At 40.8% G+C, this 19,529-nt stretch overlaps 1 protein-coding gene across 5 annotated transcripts in view; it reads right to left on the bottom strand.

Annotated features, from left to right (window-relative positions):
- Positions 1–243: 243 nt before the first annotated feature.
- The window catches only part of SLC1A7 (solute carrier family 1 member 7), a 94,218-nt gene continuing 74,932 nt past the window's right edge, over positions 244–19,529 (bottom strand). For 2 of the 5 annotated variants that reach the window (XM_043520312.1, XM_038411895.2), the window contains 4 exons: positions 13,396–13,590; positions 8,769–8,903; positions 5,620–5,719; positions 244–1,612 (listed from right to left, as the gene is read on the bottom strand). In XM_043520312.1, the coding sequence (XP_043376247.1) occupies positions 1,376–1,612; positions 5,620–5,719; positions 8,769–8,903; positions 13,396–13,590 (667 nt within the window). In that variant the 3' untranslated portion in view covers positions 244–1,375. The remainder of the gene's footprint in view (positions 1,613–5,619; positions 5,720–8,768; positions 8,904–13,395; positions 13,591–19,529) is intronic. The other 3 variants (XM_043520314.1, XM_043520313.1, XM_043520315.1) reach the window with 3 other exon arrangements.

The following is a 19,529-nucleotide window of genomic DNA, read 5'->3' as shown; positions in this document are numbered from 1 at the left end:
ATTTTATAGCACCAGCTAAGGATTTTCAGGAACTGATGTGGCAGGCATAACAATAACAAAATACACAGGTATTTGGCAGGAAATAGTTTATGATCTTTGTACCTACCTGGTTCTGTATCCTTACACAAATCCTTTCCCCCCAAGATCTACCTAACAAAACATGGAAGTTTGAATGTTCTGAGCACATCATGCCGTCCCCCCCAAGCCCAGCTTTGAACGGAGTCGTAAGAATACATTAGCCTATTTTCACAATGTCAGGCTTATTTAAAAATGTTTCTTCATTGCAAACATTGGTAACACACCCAGCAGAATTTACTGTAACCAAAGATTCAGTAGATGGCTGAAAAAAGAGACAACATTCCGTATAGTCCAACCCATGGTATAATGAAAAATAAAAAGCCAGTTTCCACAGCAAACTCCCTACAAAACCCAAATATTAGTCATCTGCATTGGATTCCAGTCTGTGTTTATTCTGCCCTTGGAATGAAGCGTATTCATCAAGAGCTTTGAGCATTGAGCTTATACATATACAGTGGAACAATCTCTAAATAAAAGGAGAGAACAGTGAACGCTCTTTAGCACCAATGCTTATGTGTTAGGGCTTGCATGGTTCTGCCATTGCAGGTATATTGTACTGATTCTACTGCAGAAATAGATTTTTTTAAAAAAACAATTTCTGTGTGGATCTGGCACTTAGAAGGCAAACTGTCCTTTGCAAGAATCTAGACATCTTTGAACAATATATTGCAGTTTGATGCTTGTCTTTGAAGTGTGTATAACAGAATAGCTTTTTGAATGTGTTTTCTTGCAGATAAATATTTTGCTCTGCTTTCAGTTTGTGGCATTATTAGTTACAAAAGATTTGCCTCATGAGATCAGTGCAATTTTCTTAGTGCTTTTCTAAAACTAAGTGTAAACTCTTTAAGGAGTAGAAGAGAAGATGAAATTAGTACACTTTCAGTATGTTTTGCGAATTAGTTTCTGGCAGCAATACATCTACATAAATGCCATGTTCATAATTAGTGAGATGCAAAAAAAGGCTTTTGTCAGAAATAATTAAAAAGGGGTTAAATAAAAAAGCAAAAGCAAAAAAAGAGTGTCAGATACTATGCTGGAATCAAATCAGTTTGCCCAGAGAGAACCAAAGTTGTCCATTGGTTAATTTCCCAATATTAAAATCATCCCCCTAAAGAAGCCCCCTGTCTCTTTCAAGCTTTGTATCTTTTCTGATCACAGCTCATCTCCTAGCTCCAGTACAAGCATGCTGACCATAACTCCACATTTTTTTTCCATATAAGACAGAGTCCTCCCTCCAGCTGTGAGGTAGTGATTGGGTACCAGGTCACTGGGTATCAGATACCATCAAACGTAGCAATTACACATTTGTTTCCAGTTCATTGATTTCAATAGTGCAGTGGTCTTTACTGTTGGATTTCTTTGTGTGGTTCCCCGCTGGGTTTAGTTCTTGCTCCACTTGTATAGGTATGTGGTGCTGAAACACTTTCACTGTTTCTGGTCCATGAGACTCACTCATGTTCTTCACACAACCATTTCTCTGGTAAGCCATGATTTGATGAATGCTGATGGGTTTAGTTTCACAGATCAATGGCACCTATGTGGGAAACAGCAAGATGCTGCATATTATCACTGCTAAACACAGGCAATGAATCCCATCCTAATGATGCAGATAGGCACCTAGTGTAACTGGCAAAAAATGCCTATGCAGGTTGTACACCTAATTCCCAGTAAGAAAAGGAGTACTTGTGGCACCTTAGAGACTAACAAATTTATTAGAGCATAAGCTTTCGTGAGCTACAGCTCACTTCATCGGATGCATTTGGTGGAAAAAACAGAGTAGAGATTTATATACACACACACAGAGAACATGAAACAATGGGTTTATCATACACACTGTAAGGAGAGTGATCACTTAAGATAAGCCATCACCAACAGCAGGGGGGGGAAGGAGGAAAACCTTTCACTCTCCTTACAGTGTGTATGATAAACCCATTGTTTCATGTTCTCTGTGTGTGTGTATATAAATCTCTACTCTGTTTTTTCCACCAAATGCATCCGATGAAGTGAGCTGTAGCTCACGAAAGCTTATGCTCTAATAAATTTGTTAGTCTCTAAGGTGCCACAAGTACTCCTTTTCTTTTTGAGAATACAGACTAACACGGCTGCTACTCTGAAACCTCTAATTCCCAGTGAAAGTCAATGGGAGTTAGGTGCCTAACCTGCATAGGCAACTAGGAGGGTTGGGGAAAAGTGCCTATCTGCATCTTTAGGCACCTAAATACTTTAGTAAATCTGGCCCTTGGTCCATCAGCAGAACTGTTATCATCACTGGAAGTTCAACCATTCTTCAAGGCTGTATATCTCCCTTTGTTTAGAAAGGGGATGAATGGCTCAGTGAGTGTCTATTTATATTCACCCTGGGCCCAATTTTTAAAGGTATTTAAGCACCTAAAGATGCAGATAGGTACCTAGTGGGATTTTCAAAAGCTCTACCAGCATCTTTAGGTGTCTAAATACCTTTAAAAATCTGGCTCTTTATTCTTTCCTGCATGAACAAGAGACAGCTAAGAAACTTAAATGTAAACAAATGCAAGGAAGAAAAAAGGAAAAACTACTTATGAAACATTATAATCAGTGTTCATTGTCACAGGATTTGATCAAAGCAAATAATTTAGTAAGATCCTCAAAAGAGATGAGTAGGAAAAACGCCCACAGTTAGACTACCAAGTTACAAGGGCTACAAATACTAATGTTTCTGGGCCAGATGGAGTCATGTACAATACTGCATTATCATGGGGCTCCTCCTTATTGACTACTGATGCTAAGAGGGGGTTTGTCTTTCTCTGAAGCATAATGTAGAGCGGGGGGGCAAACATTTTGGTCTGAGGGCCACATCAGGTTTCTGAAATTGTATGGAGGGCCAGTTGGGGGAGGCTGTGCCTCCCCAAACAGCCAGGTTTGGCCCGGACCCCGCCCCTATCCGACTCCCCCTGCTTCTCACCCCCTGATGCCCCCCCGGGACTCCTGCCCCATCCAACCCTCCCGCTCCCTGACCTCCCCTGTATCCCCCGCCCCTGACTGCCCCCCGCTGCACCATCCAAACCCTCCTCTCATTCCTGACTCCCCCCTCCCCCCCGGACCCCTGTCCCATCCAACCACCCCTTCTCCCTGTCTTCCCCTGGAACTCCTGCCCCTGACTGCCCCCCGCCACCCCATCCAACCTCCCCTCCTTCCTGACTGCCCCCCTGGGACCCCTGCCCCCATTCAATCCCCCCGTTCCCTGCTCTCTGACCGCCCTGACCCCTATCTACACCCCCGCCCCCTGACCACCACCCCGAACTTCCCTGCCCTCTATCCAACCCCCTCTGCTCCCTTCCCCCTTACTGCACTGCCTGGAGCACTGGTGGCTGGCGGCACTACAGCCTTGCCACCCAGAGCACCAGGACAGGCAGCTGTGCCGCCCGGCTGGAGCCAGCCACAGAGCACCGAGTCAGGCCACGATTCTGCAGCTGCACTGCCTGGCAGGAGCTCACAGCCCCACTGCCCAGAGCATTGCGCTGGCGGCGCAATGAGCTGAGGCTGTGGGGGAGGGGGAACAGCAGGGGAAGGGCTGGGGGCTAACTTTCAGGGCTAGGAGTTCAGGGGCTGGGTAGGAGGGTCCCGCGGGCCGGATGTGGCCCACGGGCCATAGTTTGCCCACCTCTGATGTAGAGGCTACTGCTGAGCCAAGACACCAGACTGAACAGACCATTGGTCTATCTATGCTTTGGCACCTCCTTGCCTCCCTGTTACCAACCTATCATCTAGACCTCTGAGCTAACATATGTTTTTGTCCTCTGTGCTGTTTCAAAGGAAAAGAGTATTTTATTGATTAATTTCACAAGTAATGTGTTGAAATATCCTTAAAATAGAAACCAAGATGGTCTGATGGGGAAAACAATACGCAAATATTGGCAGAGGAAGGAGGTGGGCTTGCAGCTGAGACAATCTGCCTTTTGGGTATATTTGACTAACTACACTAAATGTGCAGCCAAAACATAAAGACGACTAATGGTATGTTTTAAGATGGTTATTGAGTGCCAAGTAAAAAATAAATCTCCTTGCAAACAAGTTTACAGTCCTTTGGGGGATTGGGTTATATTTTTGAATGAAACGCTATGCTCCAGGACAGAGTTTCAAGAATCTTCCTCCAAAGAAAAATAATAGTACTAAATACAGTAATAAAATGTCAGGAGTCCTGTATTATGCAGAAGGTCAGACAAGATGATCATAATGTTAGTTTCTGACCTTATAATTGATTAAATATTTTTCTGTTAGTCTGTATGCTTAAAAAAGACTCCTAGTTTACCCAAGGTTTTAAGGGCTCCGTCCTGTGATCAATGGGAATTGAGGGTGCTCAGCACCTCTCAATATAAGACCCTACCTAACAAAACATGAAAGTTTGAATGTTCTGAGCACATCATATCAAGCAGTGACAATGGGATTCACCAGAAAGATTGGGCAGTAAAATGGGAGAAATGAGCAATAATAATTTACTATTCTTATTACTATTATTTAGTTAAGCTCTGCATGAGCTGGATGCTATTCAAGACCTAGAAAAAGACAGTCCTGCCCCATGGAGAGGGAGTGAGAACCACGCAGTTACAAGCTGTCCTGGCTGAGCAGAGGAAGTTTATTGGGGTCACTCCAATTAACAGAAGTGATTGGGGACTAACACTTAGGTGGTCTAACGGCAATAGGGCTAGTGCAAGAAATCTGTTTTAGAAAGGGATTTGAATGAAGAGGGGTCACCTTTAGCACCAGGAGTGGGAGTTCCAGGTGTAAAGTGAGGCATGGAAGAAAACACCAAGAGAAGAGTGGGAGAAGGAAACAAGGGGAGTGGAGCACAGGGAATGTGAGAAGAAGTAAGAGGAAAGAAAAGCAGAGATGTAAGCAGGGGCTTGCATGCTATGTAGAAGGTGTGAAGATGCCAGTGGAGGGATTTTAGAGGGGAGTGACATGTTCACAGTGGTGGAGGGAAGACAGTCCTAGTTTTTGGGTCTTCTGTAATCTCCTATTACCCCCCACCCCCTGTCCTGATTTTTCACACTTGCTGTCTGGTCACCCTAGGCACATGGCATTTTGTGCAAAGCGCTACAGAGCCCACACCATAGTGTTCTGGGTTCTCTAATATTATTCAAACAAATACCTTGCACTGTATGGTCATACTCCTGGGAATGACTTTAAAAAGCCATGACTCTGACGCTACCTGCTTAGTTAGGTGATGGTGCACAGTGATGAAGTCCAACTGCTCTCCTATAGTTGGAGATACCGCCTTTTCCCACCCCCAGAGTTTAAAATATCACCCTCATTAAAAGGCAACAATCAACTGTTTAAACTCCATAACATATCGTATGTACTTTCCTAAAAAAAGGTAAATCCTTTACACTAATGCTACAAATATTACCTACTTTTGAATTTTGATCCATAGCCTAATTGTGTTCTTTCCATTAATATAAATTTAATCCAGAATAAATGATTGTGAGATGTTAATGTTTAAAATATTTTTATACTGACAAGGAGTTCATTGCTCCAGACTGACTCATTTTGTCTTGTTCTTACCTCATCACCATCCTTGGTGAACTCCTTTCTGCAGACATGAGCCATGATTCCAGCAGCTAGGGCATCTCCCAAGACATTGATCATTGTTCTAAATCTGTCTCTGACAAACAAAACAGTGGTGTTAGGTGACAGATGCTCTGTCTTGGAAATAGTCATACCTGCAACAGGTACATACTGATTAAACACTTTAAATATTTAGAAAAAATCAACTCAAGAATAAGCATTGCTGTTTTCTCCATAGTCTGTGAGCTATTTGCCTCTATTCATAGTTTTGTATTTGAGTATTTAGATATTAAAAACTCAGAATATTGTCTAATTTGGGGACTGATCCTGCGAAATGTCAAGTTCCTCAACTCAAGTGAGTTGAGGGCAATCAATATCTTGCAGGTCCCTGATAAATAAAGAATCACAGCAACCAGAATGCTGGTTAAGGAGATCACTGTGTGTAGTAGAGTCTGCAGTCTGCCTCTTACTGTCTTCCAGAACAACATACCCAAATAACAATGCTTTCCTGGCAATATCAAACTAACAGGAAACAGTCAACTTATATCACACTCCTGTCTGAAAACACCTTACCTACTATCGTTACAAGTAACACTTAAGACTAGGACAGAAAGAAATGAGAGAGAATATTTTCAGTTTATTGACTTTGTGCATTTGACAACATCTTCCATATAATAGATTTCACGATTCTCATATTCTGGGACCAATTTCAGTGTTCTCCCTGTTTCGTAAGTTAATCAGTCTGTTTCCCCTTGTTTGTACCGGGGTCTCACACAGCAATACTAAGAACAAAATATTTTTAAAAAATGGATTGTAAAACCACAAATATTGATGGGACTCACTGACAAGGGTGTATCTGAAACTACTTTTAATACATTATTTCCAGTTGACAATATTTCAAGTTAGGAGATAAGATAGGTGTGGTAATACTTCTCCCTCCCACCTTGTTTCGTTCAGATCCTGGAATCAATATGGCTACAGCTACACTGCATGTATTTTAAACTAACTGTATCCTTTTGTGTGTGAAACACCAATATGATTAAGTTTTCAGTGTAACTTAATTTATGAATTTGTATAATAAAACTGAGATTCAGAATCATTCAGATGTTTGGCTTATAAAAGTGAATGAAGGTCTAATATCCTACTACTCAGATTTCAAAGCATATAGAACATAGTAGATTTAAACTCTCTGGGCCAGACTTTTCTTACACTTTATGCATGCCTAATTTGCAAGTGTATTTGCATGCCTAATTAGATGCACCTCCATGCAGTTATCCAAATTACATATACAGTTACAGTAACTACACATGAAAATTGCATGTATACTGCACTTGAAAATCTGTATCTAGATGTATCTATCCCTCTTAGCCTTAACTTACTGCTTTTGACTCTGCTTTGATGAAGAACTTCACAAGTAAAATGCAAAAATATAGTTACAGCAGGTGTTTGCAGGAGATGCTGTTATAATCTTACAAGTTTTTTTCTTAGCTTGTGAACAAGTTTTGACTCTTGGAAGGACATGTTAGATGGTTAGCTTTGGGCTCTGCCTAGAGGCAGCTTTGAGTAGGAAGAAGCTATTTTGGGGTCTGATAAGAGGATACAGTTATATATAATCAGATACAAAACTTGTACTCAACATTTTAACAAAGTAGGTAAGAAGTGTGTGTATGTTTTTTCTTGGACACTGAATAAAATTATTAAATTCACGTACCTACTAAGGTTACCTAAATGAGTTGTTCTACAAGCAATACAACTAATGCATCGTAATGGAGATTTCAATCCTATCAGATCATTTAAGCAACCTTTATGTTTTTCTACCCCCAAATGTAATGATGAAAATATTTGTAAAGCTAGCCACAGTATAGACAGATCAGTTCACTTTGCACCTATAGGTTTATGAAACTGCCAAGCACTAGTCCAAGAAATGTAAGTATGCCCTTCTCACTCAAGGTGACCTGCAAAAGAAAAAAAATGGGCATGCAACCTTCTTTGATCTTTTTATAAGGGCCTGAAGTGTTTTTTTGTTGTTTTTAAATTTCTACTGGTTTTACACTAGAAATTCAAGGCTTATCTAAGCTGAAAGGCTCTGATGACAGGATAAATAGTGAAATGGTGACTTTACAAGTATTGAGTCAGAGCCGAGTAATTGAGACAGGAAGAGCTTTTTAGTCAGTGTGTTTAAATACCTTGTTTTTGTTGAGCTTTGTTATCTGTTAAAGAATGCTTTGTTATAGATTCAACACCCTTGCCCTTTAAAGGTTAGCGGTCACAATAAACATCCCAGAAACATCCCAGAAGTTCTCCAGCAAAACCAAGAAAAGCCAGACTTGACATTCCTGATATTTTTGAAAGTAAAAAATAAACTTAAAAAAAAAACACCTCAACCTTCAGGCTGTCTAAGCCTCCTACAGAAACAAAAAAGGCCACAAGCCCAACTTTTTCCCCCCGAATACTTCATAAAGTACTTTCAGTGTGGTAAGTTTAAATAAAATACAATGAACTTGTAATTGCACTTTTGTAGCATCTTGTGCAATGGATCTTTAGTGTATTTAGAGGAATCATGAAGAAATGTTAGATTGTAGGACTTACTTAGAATAAAAGAAAAGCAGCTATTGTAAAGAGAGAGAGGGTATTATATCTACTGGATATAATCAGAACTGCTCAACTATGGCCACATCTACACTGCAAAATGTTATCATGTCTGAACACGAATGCCAACAGCTGAGTTAACTGATAAAATGCTGAGCTGTTTAGATTATCTCTGTAGACCTGGCCTGTGCATTATCAGAGCTAAGAACTGAACTGTTCATAATCTAGATACCAAAAACTTGAACAGTTTTGAATAAGGAAGGATATGAAAGTTTAAATCTGCTCATGGGCAATTCACAAAGAAAGAGCTGAAATTCAAAATAAATTATTTGTTATTAATTCAGCTAGCTCTGGCCACAGACTGCTAATGAGGAATCTCTGTTAGTTTGGGTGCCTTCTCAAGTTCTATCCCTGTTGTCTCTGTGAAGTTCCCAGTGATTATGATGTGCAGAAGTGACAGCTGTGACGCCCTAAGCATCCTATGGATTGACATGCAGAGTACAGAAAAACAACTTGATTTGCAGATGGAAGGAAGGTTCAGACACTAAGTTACTTACAATGCCCAGTCAACTGCAATAATTAAAGTGATGTCATCTGTAGGCAGCCCAACTGATGTCAGAACAATGACCATAGTCACAAGGCCAGCTTGTGGAATCCCTGCAGCACCTATGCTGGCAGCTGTTGCTGTGATACTTTAAACAAGAAGAGGAACAATAAGATTTTACAGCCATATCACATGGCTGGCAATAACACAAAGTATCTCTACATGACTGTTTCTGGACCAGAATCACTCACATACAAGCCACTGCAACAGGAGTTCATGAACTGTGATTAGAAATCAGCCAGATGGCTAGAATGGGACATATTAGCCTGCTACATTTTTATCTTTTATGCCTATAGCCAAGTGGGTGAGCTCCAGTGGTAAGATTCTGCACTGCGCCTCTAAGTCATGGCATAGAACTTCTGACCTAAGGGAAGGGAGGGCAGCTAAAGTGGCTTTAAGCTACTTTTGCACCCTCCTGATTCTAGGCTGCTTTGCAGCCTTCAGTGTAATTTAAACAGTTGTGGAGGCCTGTCTCAATGATGTCAGCCTGTCCCCAGAATCTCTTCAATGCTGCATACTACAGACTTGAAGTTGATACACACCCACCCTGTGTAAAACCTATGTCAAGGCTTGCAAGGAGGTCCTTGGAACAAACCTAATAGATGATGTCTGTAGTTCCTGCACCAAGGGAATCCTCCTCTGCCAGTCCTTTTATGCTGTTCTAGCCCTTCAAGCCAGCATATATGAACTGGAAAAAGGGTGAGGATCTCAATCTAGATCCTGGTTTCATCTATTTGGGTCTAAGTATGAAGCAAGCATGAATGATTTCATCCTTCTCTTATGTTTCTGGAAAATAGAAACCAGTCACTACTCCATAATTTTTCAGCCAGGCAGGAAGAGGGCAGGGGGACCTGGCAGACTTAAAATTCCATCTTCTGGAAAAGAGAGGATAGTTTTGTGATTAAGGAACTAGGCTGGAACTCAAGACCTCTGGATTCAGTTTGTCTCTGCCACAGGCTTCCTGTGTGACCTTGGGCAAGTCACTTAGTTTCTATATCCCTCAATTCCTCATCTGTAAAACAGGGATAATAATATTTCCTGTCTCCTACCCTTTGCCTGCCTCATCTACTTAGTCTGTAAGATCCTCAGAACAAGGACTGCCGTTCACAACATCTTTGTACAGTATTTAGCACAATGGGTGCCAGTCTCCAATCTTGGCTGGGGACTCTAGGCTCTACCGCAATACAAATAGTGAATGAATGAACTGAAAATTTCACTTTTATTTGACACTGAGTATTGAACCAAATGTCTGACTTCAAATAAGAAATGGGACTGAGTCAGAGTGTTTGGATCATGATCTAGGTGAGACAAAGCTTAGGTGTTTTCAGATTGAGGGTACCATTTTGAGTTCCTCTTCCCCATGTTCAGTGGGGGGAATCGCAGATCAGGATTCTAGTTTGAGATCATCTCTGATACAGATATTAGTTTCCATGCAGGCTTAAGCTCTCTACTACATATTTGTTCAGTGTTCTATTTAATTAGTACTCTTTTGGAAAATGGATTCCCTTTTCCAGGAGCATAAATGATTGGGTAAGTTGACAGATGGAAAGAGATAGATAGGAGGAAGAGAGTTAGGCCAGCCACTAGAAAAGACAAAACATAAATATAAAGACAGTAAGTGGGTGTCTTACTAAAGGAAATAGTAAGTAATAACCATCCGTATTTATACAGTACCTATCATCCCATGGCTTCAAAATTCTTTACAAACATTAGTTAATTAAGCCTCAAACTGTTATTATCCCTATTTTCCAATGAGGACACTGTGGTACAGAGATGTTCATTGACTTACTCAAACCCACACAATGAATCCAGGGCGCTATAATAAAAAGAACCTAGGAGTCTTAGCTTTCCCACAATACATAAATAAATTCCTTATGTGGGCAGAGGGAGAGTGAACATTTAGATTTATAAGCAAGTTGAAAAAAATTAAAGCTTGTGTGGCATTTGGATACCTTGGTAGTGTGCCTAGCCTAAATATAAAGGAATGTCATCTCAATGTACGAAATGGAAATGAAATTCAGTGGTGAATGTTAAAGGTTCCCTGGACACCAAACTATTTCAGAACAGAACCTCTGACTCGGTTGCCAACCAGGATTTAGACCTGCTCCTGTTCCCATTAAAGTCAGTGGTAAAACTACCAGTGACTTACCTGGGAGCAAGTATAGGGCCCTTAATTAGTAAGATCAGGAAATTCTGCTGTTGCTCATGCTACTTTTCAGGCCAACTTCACAAATTCAGCCACTAAACAATGGTCCCAAATAGAGATGTTTGTTGGCATAATTACATTAAAAGGAAATTGACAAGGTTAGGAGAGTGTCTTTAGTTCTTTCACTTCTACAGAGATGGGCCTCAACAAGCCCTTGCAATCTTAGCACCAGATCTCGATCCCCCTCAACCCTATCTTCATAACAGGCTGAGTCCAAAAAAAAAAAAAAATCAAACCAGAACATCCTGAAATTTGGGAATGTTCAGGTTTGGATCCAGATTTCAAATCTCCCAGCGTGGGAGCATCTAAATCTAGAGAGGGTTTGTCCCATCTTAGACCGAAAATGTTTAGATTCAGTGGTGGAATTCAAGCTTAGATTTTGGTGTGGGGCCCATCACTGTTAACGATCTGTTTTCTCCCTCTCTTTCTTTCCATTCTACCCTTGATTTCCCTCCTCTCTTTGATTTATTTTTAATCTTCCTTTGTCCCTTTCCTCCTACTCTGGTTTTACTTATATCCCCTTATTTATTGGCATGAAGCCTGTGCTTGGCACATGAGCAGACATGGTTTTGCTCTGAACAGTTTAAAATGTACATTCTTTCCATCTCCCATCATCCTTCTTGTTCTCTAATCTTCCAAATCACCCTTTCCATCTTCCTCTTCCATTTGGATGATTTTTATAACATACCATTTGTTTTTATCTTTGTTCTGGGCCCATCTCTAATTAAAGAGTAACTAAATTATAGATCGCAAAGACCTAAGGGTATGTCTATACAGAAGCTGGGAATCACACGTCCCAGATGCTGTGTATAGATGTACATGTGCTAGTTCTGCGCGAGCTGGTATGTTAAAAATAGCAATGTGGCCTCGGCATCATGAGAGGCAGCTTGGGCTAGCCACCCAAATATGTACCCAGGAGGTTGGCCGAGATTGCACTCAGGTGACTAGGCCAAGCCCCCTCCCATGACATTGCAGTCACATGCTATTTTTAGCATATGCTAGTTTGAGCAAAGCTAGCACATGTATGGCTACTTGAGCTGTGAATTGTCTCTCCCAGCTGAGTAGACATATCGATAGTCCTGTACATGACCGTTCTCACTTATAGTACAGGGCGAGAAGGCAACAGCTCATATGGGCCAGATTGATTTCTTTTTCTAGTTTGACCAAACTTTCCCATTAATTCGTAAGCAGACCCCAGTTATAGGAAAAAGCTAATTGAAAAAACTATCTTGCTGTTGTCATTCTGGTCTTGTACACACTAGAACTGAAGATGTGCAGGCCACAACAGTGTAAACATGCCCAGATATGATGGTGATGAGGTCAGAGGGTAGATGGTAGGTAGATCTCTAATGTGGTCAGGCCTTACTCATTATATGAATGTTTTTCTAATCATTCATTCCTTGCTGAAAACTTGCAGGTTTCGCTCCCTGAGGCATTCTTTGGCAGGCAGTGAAATTATTCTGGCAATAGTTAACTGGTTGGAATTTTTTTTTTCTATTTAGGATTGGTTACACTATTTTCAAGAAGAAGTTATTTAAAATAAAGAATCTATAGTGAGTGCTCTCTAGCCAATGAGAACTTGCTTGTTAATAAATTTGCTTCTACAAGCAGCAGCAGTAGAAGCCATGTTTAAAACCTGAGGAGGCCCATTCTGTAACATAGATAGCCCTGCAGGCATAAATTACAGCAGCCTCCTTGGTCTTGCCCTATGGGCCATGCAGTTGGAATCTCTCTGCCATGCTTCATTCCTGATGTGCCCGGCATGCCCGTTTTATCGAGACCTGCGAGGGATCCTTGGGAGGCAACCTTACAGCTGTCTTCCATATTGCCTGCACTTGATGAATCCTCCCCTGGTCTGCTGTGGTACTTAGGGTTCCTGAATGCTGCTCTGGCCCTCCTGTGGTGTAAAGGGCAGAACTCATTGCTGAGGAGCTTACCTTTGAAGTTTACAGTGTTTAAAGTTATTTGTGGAGGGAAGGGGCCGGTGTGTTCTTTACATACTCCCCGTCCTATGCACTGGAAGTGCATCCCCAACAGCACAGGGATTTGGAGGGGTTCATTTTTTTTTATAGGATTCAAGGGGAAAAAAATTAAACACTGCTAGCAACAAAGTTGTAATCCTAAATGAATGAGCTACAACTGGCCAAAAAGCGAAGGATTAAAAAAAGCCAATTTAATAAATTGAAATGCAATATATTTCTCTGTTCATGTCTATTTTAATAGTGCTAATAAGATTTTCCTCCACACTGGCCCTGATCTTACAGAAAGCTTTGAACTGAAGATTGCAGCTGCAGTAATGTGCTTGATACACAAATGAGAGAACATCACAGATTTAATAAGTCAAATGGAAAGGTTGCTGGGCTTTTGTTTATACCTTATAGTAATAATCTGTCCAAAATCCAGCTCATAATTATTTACTTGAGCAATAAAGATTGCTGCCACCGCTTCATAGAGGGCAGTTCCATCCATATTGATCGTGGCCCCAACAGGCAGCACAAATCTGGCAATCCTTCTGTCAACATGGTTATTCTCCAACAAGCACTTGAAAGTTATAGGTAATGTGGCTGAGCTGCAAAACATCCAAAACCAAACACATGTTGAAAGCTGTTTTATCCTCAGGGACTAATATTAAAAGCAGCAAACTCATCTCTCTTCCCCTGCATATAGATCATATTCAATGCTGTATCCATTCAAGCACTATTTCCTATCTTCGCTGCTGTGTCTACTTATGTATCGGGCCAATCTGGCTTCACTGATAATGGGAGTTTTGTCATTGGCTTCTGTGAGAGCAAGAGCAGGTCAATTGTGTTTAATGAGCACAAGGCACTTGAGCGTGTATGTGCAAATTCTGCTTTGCACTGTTACGCAAGAGACAATCGTTCAGTTCCTGCTCTACAAATTTTTAAATCAATATTGGATCTTTTTCTAAAAGGTATGCTCTAGTTCAAACAGTGATTAATTCAGAAAGTTCTATGGCCTGTGTTAGGCAGGCGGTCAGACCAGATAATCACAATGGTTCCTTCTGGCCTAATAATCTATGAAAGGGCTGGAGATGCTGCTGAAGCCATTTTGTGTGTTTAGCCACCAAAGGGTCAAGGAAGGAAAGTGTCTCATACAGCTCAGTTGTGATGCCTCTGGAATCAAAATTTCACTGTTGATACTTTCAGAAGGAAGTTCCAGCCCATCCTCCTTAGACAGACAGTTGATAGCCCTGATGATAAGCTTTGAAGCAGGGTAAGATGTAAACCAAAGAAAGGCAAGGATCTCCTCAAGGCTCCAATAGGGCTAGAGGACATGTCTCAGGCCCACCCCATCTCCCTTCAAGCTTACAGTAAATAGTGCAGTTTTAATAAAACTTTAATCAAGTCTGATCCTGTGCCTGCACAGGATTTCTCCCCCTATCCCCCATGCTTATTAAATTTAAGGGCCTCAGCTCCTACTAACAATGGGAGTTTTGAACACAGACTGAGGGCAGTGTATGCCCTTAAGATTGTGCCAGTGCCTACTGAGTATTGACACCAAACCAAAAATAAAATACCTGTTTAGGCAACAATTTATAATGGCTACGCAGTAAACAGGATTATTTTAAAAAATGGTTGCTCCTTGCTCCTTGAGCTGAACTCTGCAAAACTCTCTCCTCCCAACCCTCCAAGTGAATTTAATGCTGGTGAAAGATGTCAGATAAATAGCCCTGGGGACTGAAGTCCTCTGTTTGTCCACAAATCAGATACAATAAAGTGCAAGGTTCCTCAACCATGGTGAACTGGTGGGATCACTTCTGTGGACCAGTGAAAGTACAGTTGAGTGTCTGTGCCTGCTCATTCCTTACCCACTCTACTGATGCTGCAACCAAAGAAGCCAGTTGGGACAGAGATATCTGTGCACTAAGGAGAAGATTTAGGGCTGGCCTACACTGGGAACAGCTACATCGCTCAGGGGTGTGGATTTTTATCACTAGGTTGTTGGATGAATTCTTCTGTAAGTATAGCTACTTTCTCTTGGCAACCCCTCCTGTCAGCATAGGCAGTGTCTACACTGAAGTGCTACCACAGTGCAGCTGCAGTGCTATGGTAGCAGTTTGTGTTGACATACCCTGAGACAGAGACCGTTGATTCATTTCACACACACCACTAAGCAGCCATATAACTGTAACGCATTTTGATCCCTAGCGATCAAATCACAAAGCTTGAGAATGGCTAGATTGGTGGCAAATTGAAATTATTGCTCCTGATTGGCCAAGAATTGCACACATCCTATTTTTGTTCTCTCTTCTCCTCTTCCTTGCCCTTTACCCTGTCCTGCTTGTTCATCTCATCCATCAGTTATGTCTTGTCTCTTTGATTGTAAACTCAATCGAAAATACAGGGCAGGGTCAATCACTTGCAATAGATTTGTACAACGCCTAGCACAATGGGGCCCTGACCTAGTTGGCCTCCAGGTGCTACTGGAATATAAATGTAAAACAGAAACCAACATCTTATAATGGACAGTGTTAGGCAATTCAACCATAGGCATAGCTGCCAATAATAATGCATAATTAACTTAAAATCTATTATTACCACTTTTGAGCTACTTAGAGTTCTGCAGTGACATCTACCTCTTTTATAAAAACTTCATCTCTTGCAACTCAACAGCTTCTTTTACAATGAATCCTTGTGTTTCTTTGTATGGAGAGGAGGGGAAACTGTTTATTCTTTTTTCAAAGTTTTTTACATTATTATAAGTTTAATGCATCCAGAGGGCACAACATGTGAATAACAATCCTTCACGACTCTTTCTTATCTTACACAGACTACCTACCAAATACCACATTAAAACTAACAAAAAACTCGAACTAAAGATGAGGTAAGTCCCACATGCTCTCTTGCAGTTAGGATATGCAGGCGGTAGTTTGGGAAACTAGATGTTCAGACAAACAGTAACCCACTCAGGAGAGCAGAATAAAACTTGAAAATTCTGGATCATGTGGGGTTCATGTGAACCTTTTCTTCTTGTTTCACATCCTTAAACTTTGCTTTCAGTTTCAGGCTCAAACAAATCTGAAAATTAAAGCAAAACTCAGCAAAACCCAAAATTTTTAATTTTGGGGCCTATTTTCAGTCCAAGAGGTTATGAAGCCACTGATATGACATGATATGATATGATATGAAGCTACTGAGTTTTGCATGGTTTCAACCAGGAACCATAGACACTTCTAGGTTCCCAAGAAAATTGGCCCAAGTTCAATCAAAATGATCACTAATCTCTGAAAGCCTGTCCTAAATTTAGCAGTTTTCAATGAAACTCAAATCTAGCATTTTTCACACCCCCTCAGTGATGTAGCTGTGTGGACCTAACTTGTTGGTGTAGACCTGGCCTAACTGAGTGTTAGTAAAAGCAGCTTTTGGGGTCTAATATCAAATGCTGAGGAAACTGTTAGGTTTTAACACTTGACCCATACCTTGAGGCCAAATCCAAAGCACTGTTTTTAAATAGCTAAACATGCTTCAGAGTTTCCTGAAGCCATTAGTAAAGAGAGGAGGCATTTTGTCCTACTCAGGACTGTATTACTGACCAGCAATTGCAAAACAACTACAGATTTATCCCACTCCATTTTGGTGATTGTACAGTGGCAAGGATTGAATACAAACCAATATTTCAGTCATGCAACGCTCTAACGTAGCCCACAAAGAAAAAGAAAAACCAGTCTCTATAGAAAAAGCACCTTCTTCAGCTGTTTAGCCGTGCCTGTTTATCTTGCAAATGAATCCTAATTCTTATTATTGCTCCAGAAAGTCAACAAGATGACTTAATCTAGAATTAAGTTACACCCCCCTTTTGTTAAATCTGTCTTTAATTTACACTGCACAAAAGCCCAGGTCTCAGGATTTCATAAGAAGCAAAAGTCCCTTGAAATGTTCACATTTTATTTACGCTCTGTGCAGAGGAAAAGAGAACTGGTTCTTTTGATGGGATGCAGTATTGATAAGATGTTGCCTTTGATTCACTGACATTATAGAAAGATGATTATGGAGAAAAAAACCCTCTATGTGTCCTAGGGAAATTATAATCAAACCAAGGGGCATTCTAGCTATTAGCCAAATTCTGTCCTTCATACTGCGAGAGGTGCCTGGGGGGAGGAATGGTAACAGCGACAGATGTTCCCTGAGCCAAGCTTCCCTTAGTGCCTGTCACAAAAGCTGAACAATGTCCAAGGGCCTAAGAACCTGGGATCACCATCCAAACTAGCTGGCCAACACCCTCTTGGGGCTATGGAATGCTACCTAGTATGTCACTAGGACCCCCTGTCAAACACATAAGGAAACAAGTACATGTTGTGCTATGGTCCTGTGTGGGTGCACTGTTTCGGGGGATGAGGAGGAGGGTAAAAGAAACTTCTGCCCCTTCCGCCCTCCACCAATATATATGTGCAAATAAGTCAGAATTTTGCCCTATATGTTTGACATTTCCATACAAATGCCAAGTATGTCATTGGCATCTAAAGTGATAAAACTGGACAGCGCATGGGGACTGATTGTTGGATGGAGAACCCTTCACTTATAGGTTACGGGTTCCAGTTATGCTTAGGTCAGCAAAGTCATTGCAATGAGATGACTGCTTGGTGGCTTACAGTTCCTGTAGCGGACAGGAGTTCACATCCTAATGCTACCAGCACCATTTACACAAAGTGGCACCCTTACTTGCAGTCTTGACAGAGGTGCCAAGAACTAAATTAGCTTTGGGGAATGACCGTCAAAAAGGATCCCTGGAAAACAAAGATAAAGCAAATTAAGGAGTTGGTGTGGGAAGGCTTGTGCTAGCACTGCCTTGTTTTAACTGATCTGTGGTTAGCTAGATGTATTTAGACTCCTGATCTATCATTCCATCATCTTTCACCAACACTAAATTCAGTGAAAAGATGAATTATCCCCTAGAGACTCACTAAGCTTTGTCATAGTCTACATTAGTGTTGCTACATATAAAGAGCCAGGTGAAGAATAATTTACTTTTTGGCAATGGCTTTATCCAGTATAATCTGTATTTAAAACACTTCATCCTTCCCATCTGCACCCTCCACTCCCATTTGTCTGTCTTGTTTACCTGTCGTAAGCTCACTGGTGTCTTTGCTAGGTATTTGTACAGTGTGGCCTTGATCTTTGAATGAGTTTTCCAAGCACTACCATAATAACTAATAATAATAGGCAAAGAAAACAGCTGGCCCTTGACATGAACAGGAAAATCTCCCAAGAGTGATTTGTCTCACTTTTTGTGCATGGTATGTCTTTTCTATAGTTACGATCTTTAACTAAAGAAATCTTTCCACACCCGGTGGTTTTCAGTGTTCTGTCTATCATTAGCTGTAGGCGTGCACTGATGCAGAAACATATGGTCGGGACACGTTAGTAGGCCAACCTTTTGTTCTGCTTTAAAATAATAATCCAATGCCTATATTATTAATATTAATATGTTGCCTTTGTGGCAAGTATTACTTAGTCATCACATCTGTATCTGATTGTCAGGAGAAGCAGCTTTACTTTCCAAAACCAATTATTTGTGCATGTTCTTTTGGCAACAACTCAGTTATGTGCAGTATCTATTCTTCTCACTATCTCATCACTACCATTTAAGAGAAAAAACACCAAATAATGTATTTTTTTTTAAAAAGAAGTCTACATTGCACTTGCAGAAAAATGCATCTGTTGGTGCAAACGGGCAATTGCACATGCAGCATACAAAGCTATGCACAGAGTCATCTGAGAATGTGCACAATTTTCTGCTTGTGTTCATACTGGCATTGCAGACTATCAAGGAATGCTGTGTAAACACAAAACACAATTTAGACAGTTGGGTCTGTAGTTTGGTCACTATAAATCAGGCCTGACTTTTGCCGTATATCTATGACTTATGATTTTGGTATATTTTAGAAAAGAAACTTTGAAAAATTCATGATACCATGACCAACCCGTACCCTTAGAGACTAAACTACAGAGAAGGTAGCTAATAGTTGCAGAATGATCTGATGGGCCAGAGATATAGGCAGACAGATGATGAGAGAAACCAAAGGTAACATACATAGGAAGAAATAATGACCTGCTTCAATCAAAAGGGGAAATAGCTGTTTAGAAAGCAATAATGCAGAAAAGATCAGGTGAATAATACATTTGATATGTACTCACAAATGTGAAGGAAGAGAATCTAGTGTATGACAAAGGAAGTAACTGTGCTATTTTATAAAGCCCCAGTAAGACCACACTTGGTAAATATAGGATTCTAACCTGGTGAAAAATGCCATTATCTTTCTACAGTACAAACTGGAAGAAGAGAAAGGGGCACTTTTTTCTGGAGCTGAGAAAGGTAAAACAATGAGAGACACAAGTCCTAAAGAGGGAAAAATTCAGGTTGAATAGATAAGAAAATGTCCTTAGACTAAGGGGAATTAAGTAATGGAATAAATGGCCCAGAGAAGTGTTGTCACCAGCATTAGAGGTTTTATGAACCAGGACTGAGGAAATCTTAGTGGGATCAGGG

This window comes from Dermochelys coriacea, chromosome 8 (assembly GCF_009764565.3).
Source record: "Dermochelys coriacea isolate rDerCor1 chromosome 8, rDerCor1.pri.v4, whole genome shotgun sequence".
Classification (NCBI taxonomy): Eukaryota; Metazoa; Chordata; order Testudines; family Dermochelyidae; genus Dermochelys; species Dermochelys coriacea.
The sequence above is the reverse complement of the archived record's forward strand: the minus strand, read 5'-3'. Positions and strand labels throughout refer to the sequence as shown.